This window comes from Barbus barbus, assembly GCF_936440315.1.
Source record: "Barbus barbus genome assembly, chromosome: 47".
NCBI lineage: Eukaryota > Metazoa > Chordata > Actinopteri > Cypriniformes > Cyprinidae > Barbus > Barbus barbus.
The window spans coordinates 8,925,800-8,944,876 of record NC_136725.1 but is presented as its reverse complement, the minus strand read 5'-3'; the positions used below and the strand labels follow the sequence as shown (position 1 = coordinate 8,944,876).

The 19,077-nt window shown below is 38.2% G+C and overlaps 2 protein-coding genes across 2 annotated transcripts; both read left to right on the top strand.

Annotated features, from left to right (window-relative positions):
• The first annotated feature begins 1,068 nt into the window (after positions 1 to 1,068).
• On the top strand, positions 1,069 to 9,854 carry LOC306865338 (cytotoxic and regulatory T-cell molecule-like). The gene is made up of 12 exons (XM_079409880.1): positions 1,069 to 1,133; positions 6,165 to 6,314; positions 6,436 to 6,588; positions 6,706 to 6,822; positions 7,207 to 7,365; positions 7,837 to 7,935; positions 8,282 to 8,341; positions 8,465 to 8,503; positions 8,620 to 8,691; positions 8,883 to 9,020; positions 9,121 to 9,210; positions 9,312 to 9,854. Exons 1-12 carry the CDS (start codon positions 1,082 to 1,084, stop codon positions 9,470 to 9,472), a joined length of 1,290 nt encoding a protein of 429 aa, XP_079266006.1. The 5' UTR covers positions 1,069 to 1,081; the 3' UTR covers positions 9,473 to 9,854.
• Positions 9,855 to 14,005: 4,151 nt separating this feature from the next.
• hspa8 (heat shock protein 8) lies at positions 14,006 to 18,616 on the top strand. The gene is made up of 9 exons (XM_079409878.1): positions 14,006 to 14,322; positions 15,078 to 15,287; positions 15,508 to 15,713; positions 15,955 to 16,107; positions 16,347 to 16,902; positions 17,101 to 17,303; positions 17,408 to 17,606; positions 17,686 to 17,918; positions 18,023 to 18,616. Exons 2-9 carry the CDS (start codon positions 15,083 to 15,085, stop codon positions 18,215 to 18,217), a joined length of 1,950 nt encoding a protein of 649 aa, XP_079266004.1. The 5' UTR covers positions 14,006 to 14,322; positions 15,078 to 15,082; the 3' UTR covers positions 18,218 to 18,616.
• Positions 18,617 to 19,077: the final 461 nt, after the last annotated feature.

The window sequence follows — 19,077 nt, the reverse complement described above, 5'->3', positions numbered from 1 at the left end:
AATGTGTTTCCATCATAGTTTATGCGCATAACTTTTTATTGGACAAAAACACTATCCGCCTCAAATAAGCACATACGTTTTTTGTGCACATTTTTAGAATTTCTGCGCATCTTGACATTTCCATACAGCATTCCAAAATTCACATAAAAATAGGTAGATGGCAATTGTTTTTGTGCTCAATTTAAAAGGAATATAATATTTTTGTCACTTTAAATGGTTTACTTTATTCAAAACTGATTATTTTTTGTTCTTCAATAAAGTTTTTGCATAAATTAGAAGTGTGGGTCTTATTTCAGCAAATTACTTCACACCGTTACATCTATCCCCAGCCTGAGTTATGATGCTTTTGGTGCTGTCGTATAGAGATGCTAAAAATCTATTTTTATTTGACCATAAAACACCATTAGAGGGTTATGTTAATGGTAACCTATAAAATCTCGATTGTTTCTTGACATAAATATCAAAATACAGGATTTATAGAAGAAATCTGCCTAATTAAGCATAAATAAATCTAAAAATAATATCAGTAAATAAAATGGTTTCTTTGTTTGGTTAAAAAAAGAGAACAATTCTTAAAATGTTCTTATTATCAGGGTTAAATTAGATACTGGATGATTCATTACAACTGGAGGAAGGTTATATATTCATCAACTGTAGGAGGAGAGTTATTACATTGAAACCTCAGTAGACTTTTGAAACTGCCTACACGTTAAAGTTTTTGAAAGAAACATAGTCTTATCATTTAAAGAATTATATATTATATTATATTTTAAAGCATATATACTATACATATTATACAGCATTCATATACAGTGGACTTTTTAGAAAAACTGATGCCAGTCAGAACTGAAGTCTGAATTAGACACATCATTTGATTAAATAAATGAGAACATAATAGGTCAAAAGGTGGCAAGTGTAAATTTGCTTAAAGAGAACCAATGACCGGCCGAAATGCCCCTGAAACTTCACACATAAGTTTGCAGAGGGGAAAAGACCATGACATTTTATGATGTCATGGAAGCCGCTCTCTTTAAAAGAGACTAAACAGAGGAAGTGAGCTTCAGATTCAAGAGCGTGCAGTATGGAGATCAAAACAGCCTTAGTTATTCACGCTTTGATGTTGATCGTAGGAGGTAAGACAAACTTATTTCTTATTTACACCTGTTTAGGCTACATCTCTGACTTTTAAAGTAGCACTGTGGTTGAATTTGTGTACGTATTTACCTGTTGCCTTCAGGTTAGTTTGCATGGGTATGTAGTTATATTTGGGTAGGATACATCGTAAGAGAAGGTGTCAGATGTAAGTCAGTGCATTAAATGCTTTATTGCATGATTGCATATGATAGATTTTTACATGATTTGAAATTTTTTAACTAATTTTATTATTCTTTTTGGATTGTTTGAATGATATAACTGTGGTTTATACGCTGTACATAAACTAAAGTGGTAACCTGCAGCTGTTCTCTCAAAGACATATTTATACCTTATACAACTTATAAAATGTAGTTTTGTTGATATAAATAAATGTATATAGGGTGATTCAGTGATATTTAATAGCTGTTTTGACTTGAATAAAACCAGTTCATTTAGATATTACCATTTTTAGGTTACCATTTCTTTTTCCGTGGAAAATATTTTTGCAAAGATGCACACAGTATCAACACAGCGGATGATGTTAAGATTTTCAATAATTGTCAGTAGCAGTGGACATTTTGCACATATTTAAAAAAAATATTAAATAATTTACATTAATATATGAAAATAAATGCAAAGGTGACAAAAAACAAATCAAATGAATAAAATCAAGTGAGAGCTTTACTGTACTATAACTCCCACATACAAATTCACATGAGGCAAAAGGCATTAGGGTCATTTTTACATATGACTAAAAAAATCACACCTCCATGTTGCCTGATTTAGAACATCTACATCTGTTTTATATGTGTACACCTCGCTGGGTTATTTTTTCAACCCAAACGCTGGGTTGAGGCCGCTGGGTAGGACGTTGGGTTGTTTTAAGCCAGTTTTGGGTTGAAAATTGGTCTTGATCATAATCCAGCGGCGCTGGGTTCGGAATGCGGACGTGAAAGAGAGCACTCAGGTCACGTCAACATCGGACGACACGAGCGCGAGAAGCCGCCATTTTCTCCGCCTGAAAGAAGCGAGACGCGAGTGAAAGACGTTATGGTAAGTAAAGATTAAAAATGTAAAGTCATAATTCATTGTTTGTGTCCGGGAGTATTTTGAGGTTTCATGGAAGGCGGAAATAGTCCGAAAAGAGCTTATATTGAAAAATACGTGGACGCGGTTTTCGCCTTAGAAACGGTCTTAACGGCCTTTTTTACTGAACTGAAGAGGTAACGTTACTTTAAATATAACGTCCATGAGTGTCTTATGTCATATTTACATATGATTTTACATTATCTGCACCTTTTGAGGTGTTAATAGACTGTTATTAACACATTTACATGTTAATTCATTAACGTTATCTTAATTTTCGCGGTTAAACTGAATGTAACTTAGTTCCCTAAAGGAAACGGCGTTATGTAATAAAGAATATCTTAATTATTTTGAGGCTGATGAAGTGATAATTGTTAAAAGTAATGTTTTTCATGTAATATTTCAGATTTATTGAGCTTGTGTCTTAATGCCCGCGCCGGGAGTTAACGACACCGAGGCCTGCTCGTGTGAGGACGCGATATTCTCAGCTTCTTCAGAAGAGAGGGAAAGATAAGGCAAGTAAACTTCATAATCCCATGTTATCAATTATTATTATTTATTTTTTTACTAAGGGTAAAATAATGTATGTTTGTTTTGTTTGTCTGTAGATGTTGAAAGCCAGAAACAGGAGAGCATCATTCTTTTGTACGGAAGTTCTAAGCGGCCATGCATTATTATAATTTTTCTGTCTTGTTTTCTCGTGATCACGACTTAATTTTCTCGTGATCTCGACATAACGAAAGTTGTTTTGTCCTTATCACGACTTAATTTTCTCGTGATCTCGACATAACGAAATTTGTTTTGTGGTTATCAGGACATAACGAAAGTTGTTGATCTCAACCTAAAAACCGTTTTCTCACGACATAATTGTAGCTATCGTGAGAAAATCAGGGTCGCAGTTGCAGACCCAACAGCCTCCTTCTCAAGTGTCCAACACTTACAGTATGTGTAAGTCGTCAATCACTGACAGACACAGAGCTAAAACGGCCGGGTAAAGTAAAAGTAAGTAAGTAAAGTCGTGACGTATTGTCAAGTATGGTGACCCATACTCGAAATTGGTGCTCTGGCGAAATTGGCGTTTAACCCATCCAAGTGCACACACACAGCAGTGAGTAGTGAACAAATGCACACACACACACACACACCCCCGGAACACACACCCGGACCAGTGGGCAGCCATGCTGCGGCGCCCGGGGAGCAATTGGGGGTTCGGTGCCTTGCTCAAGGGCACCTCAGTCGTGGTATTGAGGGTGGAGAGAGCGCTGTACATTCACTCCCCCCACCTACAATCCCTGCCGGCCGGGGACTCGAACCCGCAACCTTTCGATTACGAGTCCGACTCTCTAACCATTAGGCCACGACTTCCCCCATGCATATTCATGCATATTCATGAGTATGAATATGCATGAAAAGTATTCTATCACGGATCAATGTAGTCGGTCACACACACAACACCTTCAATATTTGGGATGGTACTTATAGCATATTTTTATTTTTATTATTTCAGTTTGAGTGATCAAAGTAAAAGCGAATACGATCATCCATGATGCTGCGATAATGCTGCTTCTATAGCATTTTCTCATGCCGAATACACAGAGAAAATTAAGTCGTGATAACGACAAAACAACTTTCGTTATGTCGAGATCACGAGAAAATTAAGTCGTGATAACGACAAAACAAGACAGAAAAATTATAATAATGCATGGCCGCTTAGAACTTCCGTACTTTTGAGATTAAATGCAAGTTATTTTTAGAAAATAAATGTTTCTGTTGTCTCTTGCCTGTTTACTTCACATTTTGATGAAACAACAGTTTGATTACGTGTTCATATTTTATGTAAACATTGATGTCTGTGTTTTTCATTGCAGAACTCAAACCAACTTTGGAGTTGTCTGATTTGGAGAGTCATCATTATTGGTCTTCCTTTCTTAAAGGAATAGTTCACACAAAAAATTATTTACTTGCCCTCATGTCATTCCAAACCTATAAGACATTTGTCTGTCTTTAGAACACAAATGAATATATTTTTTATTTTCTTTCATATTTTTTTGTTAATCCATTGAGAGTCTAGATAATCTGTATTTTCAAGATTCATAAATACAGTTATTGTTGAAGTAATCCATTCCAATATTTATATATAAATAAACCTTAAATTATATGATAGCGAATATGTCTGTTCAGAAGAAAATATTGGTCTCCCAGACTTGCAATGGAGGACAAAAATTAAGAGAATATAAAATATATTTATTTGTGTTCCAAAAATTAACAGAGTTTGTATGGGTCTGGAACAACATGGGTGAGAGTAAATTATGACCATTTTCATTTTTTGGTGAACTAACCCTTTAAAGAGCAGCTCTCGTACATGGAAATTTGTGAGGTATGTGAATGTCATGTCTGTTTTAATGTTTCAGTAAAGAAGTAGCTTTCTGAAAGCTAATTTAACAATTAGCTTATTAATTAAAATAAATAAGCTTATTAGCTTATTAATTTAAATAAGCTTATTTAAACAATGTTACATGCCCTCACACTAGTGCTGCCACTATAGCATTCTAGAGCGCTGTGGTAGACAGACATTAAACATCCACACAAAGCAGATTAAATTATAAAACAGACAATTTACCTATCCTTACTGATCTGGATGCACCTCTATCTGAAAATGGATAGTTTAATAATTAAATGTTTTCTTTTTTCAAATGTTTTTCTCTTTTTAGGCCACTGATGGAGAACAGGCGGTGACTGGGATGAATGCTGGTCAAAGAGGAGAATGACATTTCCCCCAAACTGATGCAACAGTGGTTTTAAAGGAGGACGCTGCCCTGGATGCTGTGCTGATGGGGCTTCTTCATAACTACATCAATTATGCTAAAGAGATCATGAAAATTGACAGTGATGCATGATCTGTATTCATGGACTATGAAACAAACTGTAAGTGTATAATTTGTAAAAACAAAATGTTAAATGTGTTGTTTTGTAGAAATGAAGTTTAAACGCTGTCATTCATACACGCGCTCAAATTCTTTCACACACATGCATCTGTTGAATGTTATATCACTGTTAATGTTGTGGTTCATTTGTTTAAGGTTATGTTGGAATAGTTTGTAAAGAACTTAACTATTTACTAATTGTACAATTATTGTATAATAGTGTTTTTGTATATTTTTATACAATATATAAAATTTACCAAAAAAGTCATGTTTGATCAGAAGTTATATTCAACAAATGTTCAATGCTTCATTTATAAACTCTGTAGCTGTTAATGCCATACTTTTCTGCATTTCTTCTTACATGCATTTTTGACTGTTTTCCCTTGTTTTTAATAAATATTTACCTTTTGAAAGTCATTCTTTGTGTGATTTTTAAAATGAACAAGATTTGTAGGTTTAATGCCTAGCTTGATTTGGAATAATTTTAGCCTAGCAATGTAGTAATTTAAACCATAAAAAAGCAACCCGGTATGCTGGGTTAAACATATAACCTAACTTGCCGGGTTAAAATAGCCCAGCGCTGGGTTCGTCACTTTTTGACCCAGCGCTGGGTTGCCAAAATAACCCAAATTGGGTTGTTTTTAACCCAGCGTTATAACGTTTCAACACCACTGTTTCCTGTTCCAGTGCGAGAGTGTGTCACTGGCAAGTTTTCTCTCTCTGCAAGATCAAACCACAAAAGAAAATAAGACCACTTATACAGCAGTCACTTTTTCTCTATTGCAAAATGTAGCCCCCTCTCAGTTTCAGCCTAAGCACGTAAAAGTGGTGAGAGAAAAATGAGTCAGAGCAGAGCGTAGGGTGTCTGTGGTCTTATCTGCCCCCTATCAACCTACTGTTCTTCCATTCAACTAGCCTACACTTGACTGCATTTAGTATTCATTAATGTTTTAGGTTGTTGAATTATGTGAGAACCTTTGTTAAAACGTGATTATACTGACTTCTCTTCATTCTGAACAGGCATAAGAGAATGTCTGGCAACAAAGTCCCTTACAGTGGTAGAAGGAGAAACAATGGTACTGAAATGTCCTCGAAAAAACTTCAGTGAGAAGGGACACATGGAGTGGAGAAATCCACAAGGCCATCTTTTGTTCTTTAACAACGAAAAAGGTGAAGCCGAGAATACAGTATAGTGTATGAGAACCACTGAAGAATATGTTTCAAATACTTTTACATTTCCTCTTTATTGTATCTGATTAACACTAAAAATGTGTTCCATGTTCCCCTACAGCGCTAAGAGACCCAAGAAGCAGTATTTTTACTTTAAACAACTCTGAATATACATTACGCCTGTCCAACGTTACGCTAAAAGACGAAGGGTTTTATAAATGTCTACTGTATGACAATAATGTCATTTCAAAAAGATTCAAAGTAAAAGTATTTGGTAAGTATGAATATTTTATTTCTCATCTTTTCTGAAAACATGCATAAAATATGACTATTAAAGATTTGCTGATGAATAATGGAATATGCAATTAAACTATTTTTGATTGGTTCACAGGAATACCAAAAATAGAAATGACTGAGTATAAAGATAAAACAATCATCAAGTGTTCAGCAGAAGCCAATGGCCACCCACCTGAACTGTCATGGCAAATCAGTGGGGTTGAAATCGAAGGTAAGTTACGAGAAGTGTCTGAGACAGTTAGGGGGGCGGGCACATATATATATGTGTGTGTGTGTGTGTGTGTGTGTATGTGTTTGGGGTCAGGTATATTTTTCATCAGATAAATGCTTGGCGAGCATAAAATAATTATTTAAAAAATACCGAAAGACATACAGTGCAAACAGTTATACTGTCAAACAAATTCCCATGACTTCTGACATTTCTCTTACAAAGAAACAAATACCTTGGGAAAATAGAGGAACCATGATATTCTGAAATACAGGGGTCAGCTAAGGACAAATGCAAACAATAGTACTATCAATAGGGTGTTTCTCAGATTATATGAATAATAAATCATGGATAAATAAATATATACACCCTGTTTTGTCTTAACAGCTCTACCCAATACCTTGCGGGAGGAAAGATCCAACAGGTCACTTGCAGTTAGCGTCATAACAGTCAAAAATCATATCAGGACAGCAACGGTGATGTGCCTGGCAAAACATAGCGCTCTCCCAAAACAACTGATACATTTCGTCACTATTGAAAATCACAGTAAGTATACATAAATAGTAGGCAACTGCATATAATCAATTGCAGGATCAGCAGAGACCACTAACTAGAATTCATATTTGGCGTCCATCTCACCAACACCACCACTGATGTTCCAAGCATGTGACCAAAAACAGTGGCAATTAGCCATAAATGACATTAGCCAGTATCAGAAAAGGGAACCGAAAGATTTGGGGATTTTGTTTGACTGTGCTGCACAGGGAAAGCGTATCTACACTTTGGAGTATTGGGTAGTTTCCCATTTAAGTGAATGTGTGGTTCTCATTAGAGTGGTCAATCACATGATGTCAGGGAAGTCAACTATTTCTTGGAACAAAAACAGCTGTGTTCCCCATTCAGAATAGATGCACTATATATGTATAATATATCAAACACTAAGTCAGATTCTTATAAGTAAATAGTCAAACATGGGATTTCTGAGTAATTGAATGTTTTTTGTTTTTTTTCACATAGCTGTTATGGCCTCCACGACAAGGTACTCCAGTACAACAGATGAGCTAAAAACTGACACAATGATCACAGCCACTTCTGCTCCTGCCATTAGTAGTACAGGTGAGTGTTTCTCTTCATTTCATGTATTAGGATAGGTCACTTCGTTTCTAAATGCCCGCACCGGTTACACTAAATAAACTAGGTATTTCAAAAAAGTCTGAGCATGACAGAATACTTTAAATATAGCTCAAATAAAAATGAAAGCAGAACCCCCTTTTGTGGAATTGCTTCACATAAAACCACAGAATGGAAACTACATTTGCTCTTTATAGCTCTCTGCCTCCATCTACTGGTAGCTTTTGAATACTGCACACAGTCACATGGTCATTCTGCTTATCTTTTCTTTTTAGTTCTTTTAAATTTGATATCTTAACAACTGTTTAACAAATATACCATCTGATTACAGCACACATGGAACTGTCATCAACTGTCATCAAAGACGCCACTACCTCAAACAGCATACAAGGTATAAATATGCAATTAAACATGACAAAATACATTTCATCTAAAAGTTAGCAATTGTTTTTATTAGACAATTTCAGTGTTTGTTTTCTGTGACTAATCGATTTGCTTTTGTGATCCCTTTTAGTAGAGGAAATTTCCACAGCGATAGACACAAGCTCAATAAGTAAGTGTTATTAAATTTCATTGTTTGATATGTAACATAATATACTGAGCATAATATGATTAATCTGGCTTATTTTATGTAGTGAAGTTAACCTCAGATCTGTCTTTGCATTTCAGCACACAACATAAACTCTTCAGAATCAAACTCACCTGATGAATTCCTGACCAAAAATGCCACCAACTCAAAAGGTGAGAAGCTTGTGAAAAACACAATGCTAATTTCTAGCTTGCGCTCACATAAATGTCTATATGAAAATCAAAACAACATGTAAAAGGAATTACTGATTGCAGTATTACTTTGTGTATTAAATGTCTATATGAAAATCAAAACAACATGTAAAAGGAATTACTGATTGCAGTATTACTTTGTGTATTTGCAGGTTTTGGCAAACAACACGATCTAAACGAAAGATCACCCCTGCTGATCCTGCTGGTCACATGCCTTGCTATATGTTTGCTTATTGTAGTCATCTTCTTTGTGATCAGACTGCAAAGGGCACATATAGCCTGGAAAAAAGGTAATATACGATTATTTATATATTTATACTTCAAGTTTCAATTCTATTCTAGAGTTTGGGTTTTAATTCTGGATTCAATTTTAATCTGTTGTTATGACAGAGAATGAAGAATCAGACCAGTCTGTGGAAAGCAGCAAATCAAAATCCAGTCATCATGAAGAAAAGCAGGCCCAGGAAAGGAGAAGACAAGGTATAACTGCTTAAGCCACCTAATATTGTAGATCAAACTTACAAGCTATTGTGTCTTTACAAACTATTCATATTTTGTGTTTCTCTTGGTTTTCTGTCTAGGTTTTTGGAACTCAAATTTCACAGAATACAAAGTGGAAGAAACGCCACAGAATGCAGCAAATTCAGTAGCTACAGTAGATGTGATCACTGAAACACAAGACAGTTCAACAGAAGCTTGTAACGAACTTGACAGAGCTTCTGTCAAGGAGACTGAACTTTAGAGGACAATTCAGCAGGTTCTGAATCCTCATAAAAGACTGAACTGATTTTGCAGTTCTGTTATGAACAATGGTGCTCACTAAAAGATGATGAATATAGCTGCCAATTTTTTGTATATACTATGTGTTTACTGTTTATACTGTATTTACTTTTTTCAGTCATTACTGGTTTACATAATTTTTATATTGAATGTAAAGAAGTGTTTTTTTTTATAACGTGTGCTTTATTATAATGTGTTTATAACTTTGAAGTGTTCCCTTGATAAAAACTGGAATAGAAATGGTTGCCGCTTTCCCTGTTATCAAGGTTTGGCCTTCTGACATTCAAAAGTTATTTTTTTTATAAATAGTGCAGAAAATGAAATAAACTATTTTATGTAATGTGTGGATGTTATGCTTGGCGATTCTTCTACAAAATGTTAAATAAGACTTAAACCAAGCTCACTTTTTGGATGTCACTTCAAATATTGTTTTGGGCTTAACAGAAACGCATATGCTCTTTAAATATGAACATATTTAAGCCTTAAAACACTTTGGCTCGGTTTCATAGACAGGACTTAGCCTAAACCAGGATTAGGCCATAGTTTAATTAGGACATTTAAGTATTTTTATATATAAATGCCTTAGAACAGGGGTGGGCAAACTTTTTGACTCGAGGGCCACATCAAGTTTTCCACATTAAGTGAGGGGCCGCATAATATGAAGCTTTGATTTATTTTTTTCTAAATTGACACTCACTTACTACTGTACTATGTATACTTGTATCTACATGGCAGTTCTATTCTTGTACCATCTCTACCTATTTTTATGAGCAATTTATGACACACAGATAAGTTGCATCGGTGCACAAATCAATTAATGTATGACACATTTGATAATTTCCTTCAGAAATAATGTAAAATAAACGAAACGTTTACCAACATTAGAAACATGTATTTATATTCCCTACACTCCACAAACAATCCTGTAAATTTAGCAGTGTTCAGAATAGAAAAAAGAACGAAAATATATGTAAAAAACAAACACAAATTATAGTGGCATTCACTATAAACATATATTATAAACGCCCAGCCTAAATATTTAAAGCGAAACTGAAACTAGTGGCGTGGTTGCTGGAAAATGCACAATACAAACTCAAAACAAACTCACTTGCCTTTTCTTATTCATCACTAATCATAATGTGTGGCTTTGCACTTGACCTTGATTACTTTATATAAGTCGCCTTGGAAATCGCAGCACATTTCAGATGAAAAAACGCAATTTATAATCCAAAAAAACAGTAGCCTATATCAATTTTCATAAAAATGTGTGTGGAAAACAGAAGAAAGCATATCTTTGCAAGATAAAACGACAAATTATTTCAATTTTTCCCCAAATGACAGCACCCGTGAGCAGGAGGATAACACTGCCATTTGTTCTGATACTGGAAAGTCTTTTAATCATTTTTAAAACAGTTCCAATACAAGGCATTTTTCAATACAAATGAACACTTTCACATTTTTAAAACATGTAACTTATTTACAATGGTGCCAGTTTTGTAGTGAAGTGACATACATACTGCCAAGTATGGTGACCCATACATACTCGGAATTCGTGCTCTGCATTTAACCCATCCAAAGTGCACACACACAGCAGTGAACACACACACACACACTGTGAACACACACCCGGAGCAGTGGGCCGCATTTATGCTGCGGCGCCCGGGGAGCAGTTGTGGGTTCGGTGCCTTGCTCAAGGGCACCTCGGTCGTGGTATTGAGGGTGGAGAGAGCGCTGGACATTCACTCCCCCCACCTACAATCCCTACTGGCCCGAGACTCGAACCTGCAACCTTTGGATTACGAGTCCGACTCTCTAACCATTAGGCCACAACTTCCCAAGTGTATATAGCTTGTAGTGTATATAGCTATTTTTACTTTTTATTTTGTATTTTCTGTGCGGCTTGAACAGTCAAAAATAGACGCGGCGCCTGTCTTTAGTGAAGCCGCGCGGAGAGCCGCTTCTGAAACGCGCCGCGGATCGACTGGAGCGGCAGGCATAGATACAGGTCCTTTTCAGAAAATTAGCATATTGTGATAAAGTTCATTATTTTCTGTAATGTACTGATAAACATTAGACTTTCATATATTTTAGATTCATTACAACACAACTGAAGTAGTTCAAGCCTTTTATTGTTTTAATATTGATGATTTTGGCATACAGCTCATGAAAACCCAAAATTCCTATCTCAAAAAATTAGCATATCATGAAAAGGTTCTCTAAACAAGCTATTAACCTAATCATCTGAATCAACTAATTAACTCTAAACACCTGCAAAAGATTCCTGAGGCTTTTAAAAACTCCCAGCCTGGTTCATTACTCAAAACCGCAATCATGGGTAAGACTGCCGACCTGACTGCTGTCCAGAAGGCCATTATTGACACCCTCAAGCAAGAGAGTAAGAAACAGAAAGAAATTTCTGAACGAATAGGCTGTTCCCAGATTGCTGTATCAAGGCACCTCAGTGGGAAGTCTGTGGGAAGGAAAAAGTGTGGCAGAAAACGCAGCACAACGAGAAGAGGTGACCGGACCCTGAGGAAGATTGTGGAGAAGGACCGATTCCAGACCTTGGGGGACCTGCGGAAGCAGTGGACTGAGTCTGGAGTAGAAACATCCAGAGCCACCGTGTACAGGCGTGTGCAGGAAATGGGCTACAGGTGCCGCATTCCCCAGGTCAAGCCACTTTTGAACCAGAAACAGCGGCAGAAGCGCCTGACCTGGGCTACAGAGAAGCAGCACTGGACTGTTGCTCAGTGGTCCAAAGTACTTTTTTCGGATGAAAGCAAATTTTGCATGTCAATCGGAAATCAAGGTGCCAGAGTCTGGAGGAAGACTGGGGAGAGGGAAATGCCAAAATGCCTGAAGTCCAGTGTCAAGTACCCACAGTCAGTGATGGTCTGGGGTGCCATGTCAGCTGCTGGTGTTGGTCCACTGTGTTTTATCAAGGGCAGGGTCAATGCAGCTAGCTATCAGGAGATTTTGGAGCACGTCATGCTTCCATCTGCTGAAAAGCTTTATGGAGATGAAGATTTCATTTTTCAGCACGACCTGGCACCTGCTCACAGTGCCAAAACCACTGGTAAATGGTTTACTGACCATGGTATTACTGTGCTCAATTGGCCTGCCAACTCTCCTGACCTGAACCCCATAGAGAATCTGTGGGATATTGTGAAGAGAAAGTTGAGAGACGCAAGACCCAACACTCTGGATGAGCTTAAGGCCGCTATCGAAGCATCCTGGGCCTCCATAACACCTCAGCAGTGCCACAGGCTGATTGCCTCCATGCCACGCCGCATTGAAGCAGTCATTTCTGCAAAAGGATTCCCGACCAAGTATTGAGTGCATAACTGAACATAATTATTTGAAGGTTGACTTTTTTTGTATTAAAAACACTTTTCTTTTATTGGTCGGATGAAATATGCTAATTTTTTGAGATAGGAATTTTGGGTTTTCATGAGCTGTATGCCAAAATCATCAATATTAAAACAATAAAAGGCTTGAACTACTTCAGTTGTGTTGTAATGAATCTAAAATATATGAAAGTCTAATGTTTATCAGTACATTACAGAAAATAATGAACTTTATCACAATATGCTAATTTTCTGAAAAGGACCTGTATATATCTATGAGTGGCAGGATGGTGTAAATCAGGGGATACAGGCTGCAGGGCCATCTATTGGATTTTACTGATATTGCATATTGGAACAACTGCATCACGGACTGGATGAAAACGCCCCCAGTTAGGACACCCCTGCCTTAGAAAAAGGCATTACTGGTGTGCATCTTAAGATAAAACAAAGGCACTGACATGTTTTAAAATTAGTCAGTTCAATTTTCTTTCTGTTGAAACAGCTCAGATTTACATTTTAGTCTAGGACTAGGTTTAAGCCTTGTCTGTGAAACCGGGGGTAACTAAATGACCTTTGTCTTAAGTGACTTGTGGATACATTTTCTACTTCCTTATGCTTTGCAAAGATTGTATTCTGTGTGCATATCGCCACCTTCTGGGCGTTTGTGCAATCATAGTTTTCTTTCCTTTACTTATGCATTTCGTTTAATTCCTATCTCCTTCCCCCATAACAGGATAAATTATATATATTATATATATATAAATACTCTGCCCCAAAGGTTTCAGCCTACCCTAAACCTAACCTTACAATATTATTTGTAACACCGGTGCTGTGTGATAAACTCCTCGTGCTTCAACAAAGCCCTTCAGTGTTGCACAATAGAACAGAGTATCATCGCCTTACTCTAAAACCATTATTGTTGTGCTTCATACATACTGTAAAAAAAAAGCTATATCCTACTCGACTGATATTCTTCGCTAGGCAAGAACCAAGGTCACTGAGCCATTTGGGTTACATTTGTTTTTGTTTTTAATTTGTATGTACTTATGGCGTAATCTACTAAGCGACGGTTTGATTTATTTTCATCAAACATTTCTGTTTTGCTGTATTACCGATGTATTTCAGTGAATGTGAAAGCTGATTTCATTCATTCACATGTAAAGAACAAAGTGTTCCGCATTAACAGCGGTTGCGGCAAACCTGAGGGGGGTGGTCTGGATTTTTTTCAACCAGTTATATCCTTGGTTCTTCCCTCGAGGGGCGTGGCTAAATGAAATATTCCGGCTTTACATTGGTTCTTGCGGGTTGAAGTCGAGTCATCTGAGCTCTCATTGGCTCGGCTACCGGCAATATATAGTGTTCTCGAACATTCGCTCGCTCTCTCTTCTAAAGCAGCGCGAGGCAGTTCGTCGCCATTCCAGCTTTCCAAGCGGCATCTTCACTCATCTCCGTTATTTCCAGTTTGGTAAGGTCTTTGTTCTATCTTTTATAATCTCATATTAAATATGTGCTTCTCTGTTTGCATGTAGTATATCACTGCTTTATAAAATGCAAAGAGAACTGAATTTCCACTTCTTTTTCTTTAATTCTCCATATTTTGTTTTTATGAACATGGAATATTTTCGGGCGTGCTGAACCATTAATGATTCCGTTATAGATATTTATTGTGTTGCATAATATATAAGAAGTTGTTTCATGGGTTGCTTTTTTAGTTTTCGCTTTTGCTTGTGTCGAAAAACCCTGAAAGATGAAATTTCGTATCATAGTTAACGTTACTACAATCAAAATGCCTGAGAGAACAATAGGTTGAATTTAAACCGCAACCGGCACCTCGTGTAATCCCGTCACGCGCCTCACCCGACCTTAAGTGTGGAGCAGTTTTTCTTGGTCACACAATACTGCTTATCACTTTATTTTTAAATTGCACACAGACACATTTAGCGCTATAACATGAAAGTTTATAAAAGTTGAATTTTAAGACCGGTTTTGATCAGTGTGATTTTGAATTTCCAAATCCATATTTGACCATAGTATCTTCTAGTAGCTCGAACCACGTGGTCTGACGCATTTCCGCTTGTGCTTGGTGTTATGTGGTTTCACAGCCGAATGTTAGCTAGTTAATGAAAGAGATCGTGTTCTTTTGCAGTTTGTTTGACAGTGTACATGGTTCAACTAATTATTTTTTGTAACTTTCTTTTTTTTTTTTTTTTTTTTTTATAGAGACAATGTCCAAGGGACCAGCTGTTGGTATTGATCTCGGGACCACCTACTCCTGTGTAGGTGTTTTCCAACATGGAAAAGTTGAAATCATAGCTAATGACCAAGGAAACAGGACCACTCCAAGCTATGTAGCTTTCACTGATACCGAGAGATTGATTGGAGATGCCGCAAAAAATCAGGTTGCCATGAACCCCACCAACACAGTTTTTGGTAAGTGGTTATTTAATACAATTAATTTTCATTCCAAAAATGATTCGCTATGATGAAGTTGATTCCTTGCCATTCGTAGTTTCCACCAGAGGTTGAAAAACCAAAGATGGCCCAAGCACCTTCCTTGGATGTCTGAGCGAAATCTTGACTCTTTCTTCTCTCGCTGTCCTTTTCCTCCCAACATCTATATAATTTTATTTATTTTTTTCTCCTTCAATAGATGCCAAGCGTCTAATTGGCCGCAGGTTTGATGATGGCGTTGTTCAGTCTGATATGAAGCACTGGCCTTTTAATGTCATCAATGACAATACACGTCCCAAGGTCCAGGTTGAATACAAGGGTGAGACCAAGAGTTTCTACCCTGAAGAGATTTCCTCCATGGTTCTCGTCAAGATGAAGGAAATTGCTGAGGCCTACCTGGGAAAGGTGAGTGATCATTCAGCTGTTTGTGGGGTGGCTCTATTGAAATCCCCTTTGACTTGATGTGCTTCGCTATGATGAAGTTGATTCCTTGCCATTCGTAGTTTCCACCAGAGGTTGAAAAACCAAAGATGGCCCAAGCACCTTCCTTGGATGTCTGAGCGACATGCACTATGCTGTAGTTTAACAGTATTGTTGCGTTTGGTTCCAAGTGGCAGTTGAAATCCAATTTGCACTCTCTTTGCAGACTGTTTCCAACGCTGTCGTCACAGTGCCTGCCTACTTCAACGACTCTCAGCGACAGGCCACCAAGGATGCTGGAACCATCTCTGGCTTGAATGTCCTGCGTATTATCAATGAACCAACTGCTGCTGCTATTGCTTACGGTCTGGACAAAAAGGTTAGAAAAACTTATGTCAGTAGCGATATTTTTTTTTTTTTTTTTTTTTTTAAATCTACAAAGCTTTAGTTTCGCTATGATGAAGTTGATTCCTTGCCATTCGTAGTTTCCACCAGAGGTTGAAAAACCAAAGATGGCCCAAGCACCTTCCTTGGATGTCTGAGCGAAATTATGGGTGTCATGCAATTCATAAATGTACATGCAAATACTTTATTTCTGCTCATATTTCTGCTTTTCAGGTTGGTGCTGAGAGGAATGTCCTCATCTTCGATCTTGGCGGTGGCACTTTCGACGTGTCTATCCTCACCATTGAGGATGGCATCTTTGAGGTAAAATCTACTGCTGGAGACACTCACTTGGGTGGAGAAGACTTTGACAACCGCATGGTGAACCACTTTATCACAGAGTTCAAGCGGAAACACAAGAAGGACATCAGCGACAACAAGAGAGCCGTTCGCCGTCTCCGCACCGCCTGCGAGAGGGCCAAACGTACCCTATCCTCCAGCACTCAGGCCAGTATTGAGATCGATTCCCTCTATGAGGGTATCGATTTCTATACCTCCATCACCAGGGCCCGTTTTGAGGAGCTCAATGCTGACCTCTTCCGTGGCACCTTGGACCCAGTCGAGAAGTCACTTCGTGACGCCAAGATGGACAAGGCTCAGATCCACGACATTGTCCTGGTTGGTGGCTCCACTCGCATTCCAAAAATCCAGAAGCTGCTCCAAGACTACTTCAACGGCAAGGAGCTTAATAAGAGCATCAACCCCGATGAGGCTGTGGCCTATGGAGCAGGTGGGTGACTTTGAGTCTTATTCCTGTGGTTTGTCGTTCGCTATGATGAAGTTGATTCCTTGCCATTCGTAGTTTCCACCAGAGGTTGAAAGACCAAAGATGGCCCAAGTACCTTCCTTGGATGTCTGAGCGACTATTGTCATTGCTTTCTGGCCATCTCAAATTGCCCAAGGTTCTTATTTCTCACTTCCGTTTCAGCTGTTCAGGCTGCCATCCTCTCTGGTGACAAGTCTGAGAACGTTCAGGACTTGCTGCTGCTAGATGTCACTCCTCTGTCCCTTGGAATTGAGACCGCTGGTGGAGTCATGACTGTCCTCATAAAGCGTAATACCACTATCCCAACCAAACAGACTCAGACTTTCACCACCTATTCTGACAACCAGCCAGGTGTGCTCATTCAGGTGGGTGCCAAGTGCTTCTGTCAAGAGTTTAGGCTTTTATCCCACCCAAGGGCTGCTTGGATCACCTTTTAATGATGCTATCTTGTTTTATTACCCCTTCACAGGTCTATGAGGGTGAGCGTGCAATGACCAAGGATAACAACTTGCTGGGCAAGTTTGAGCTTACTGGAATCCCCCCTGCACCTCGTGGTGTTCCCCAGATTGAGGTCACCTTTGACATTGATGCCAATGGCATCATGAATGTTTCAGCTGTTGATAAGAGCACTGGCAAGGAGAACAAAATCACCATCACCAACGATAAGGGTAAGTTTTCTTCTCTTTACCCAAATATTTAATGACTTTGTGACAGCCACTTCAGAGGTTAACCGGAAGTCCACTTCAGGTCGTCTCAGCAAGGAGGACATTGAGCGCATGGTGCAGGAGGCAGAGAAGTACAAGGTTGAGGATGACGTGCAGCGCGACAAGGTGTCTTCCAAGAATGGTCTGGAATCCTATGCCTTCAACATGAAGTCTACTGTTGAGGATGAGAAACTTAAGGGCAAGATCAGTGATGAGGACAAGCAGAAGATCCTTGACAAGTGCAATGAAGTCATCAGTTGGCTTGACAAGAACCAGGTAAATTTGCTATTAGTTGAGACATTTGGTCAATTAAATTGCTTTTGAATTGCTTTTCGAAGCTTGCACTGGCAAACTTGATGACCTTAACATGTTTAAACCAGACTGCTGAGAAGGAAGAGTTTGAGCACCAACAGAAGGAGCTGGAGAAGGTATGCAACCCCATCATCACCAAGCTGTACCAGAGTGCTGGAGGCATGCCAGGTGGAATGCCTGATGGTATGCCCGGCGGCTTCCCAGGAGCCGGCTCTGCTCCAGGAGGTGGATCCTCCGGCCCAACCATTGAGGAAGTCGACTAAGCCATTCCAAACCCACTGCACTACCTCCATAGCAATGTTTACTGTTGCCCTCTGTAGTTGGACTCCTCTAAAATTGTTCTTACTATCTTAAGTTTTGGATGACTTCAACTTGCAGAGAGATTGTTGCAATTTAATAAAAGGGGGATTAAGGGATCACATTTCCAGATCACAGGGAACAGATTTTCTACCTAGATTGCACAACCTATTTATCGGCTTGTGAAATGTGAGTTTCATGAGCCTTTTCCAACTGCCTCAATGCTTTAAATTAAATGAATAAAATGGTGACTTATTCCAAATGCTACCTCTGTCTAGTATTTTTTTTTTTAAACGCCTCTGTTGCCTGTTTGTAACTGACATTTTTACCTGAAATACTCTTAATAAATTTGAGTACAACAATCTAAATTATAATTATCAGATAAGTGTCACATTGTGCTGTTTAAAATGTCTGACTGCTAAAATGGCCTTAAACTTGGTGAATTCTTAGCATTAAAGTCATAAGGGTACAGGAAACTCACAAATGCTTTTGAAGAAGTTTCCTCTATCCAGTGCATCATAGTCTGCGTCCCAATGTGCACACTATCCATCCTAAATTCTACGTGATAATAGTAATTTTCAATATTTAGGGTAGGGAGTATGCACATTGGGACGCAGAGTTAGTCTTATCTTTTGCGTCAGCCATTTTGTCTTTAATGACTGCGGTCTTATATATTAAGTGTCAAATGTAACAGTCCCCTGTGTTTTTAATGTAAACCTAACCACGGATGGTTAAAATTGCTTAAAAGCTTTTCTTCACTATAGGTCATGACGTTACTTGGTTTCAACGCTCCAAGAGGAATAGTTTTCCCCTTATATACGTACAA

Bases quoted from the DNA above. Each gene is read 5' to 3' on its own strand.
- LOC306865338 (XM_079409880.1), top strand. From the start codon at position 1,082: ATGGAGATCAAAACAGCCTTAGTTATTCACGCTTTGATGTTGATCGTA. The intron at 1,134-6,164 runs GTAAGACAAACT...CATTCTGAACAG, and splicing joins TTTGATGTTGATCGTAGGAG to GCATAAGAGAATGTCTGGCA. The intron at 9,021-9,120 runs GTAATATACGAT...TTGTTATGACAG, and splicing joins ACATATAGCCTGGAAAAAAG to AGAATGAAGAATCAGACCAG.
- hspa8 (XM_079409878.1), top strand. From the start codon at position 15,083: ATGTCCAAGGGACCAGCTGTTGGTATTGATCTCGGGACCACCTACTCC. The intron at 16,903-17,100 runs GTGGGTGACTTT...CTTCCGTTTCAG, and splicing joins GGCTGTGGCCTATGGAGCAG to CTGTTCAGGCTGCCATCCTC. The intron at 17,919-18,022 runs GTAAATTTGCTA...TGTTTAAACCAG, and splicing joins GTTGGCTTGACAAGAACCAG to ACTGCTGAGAAGGAAGAGTT.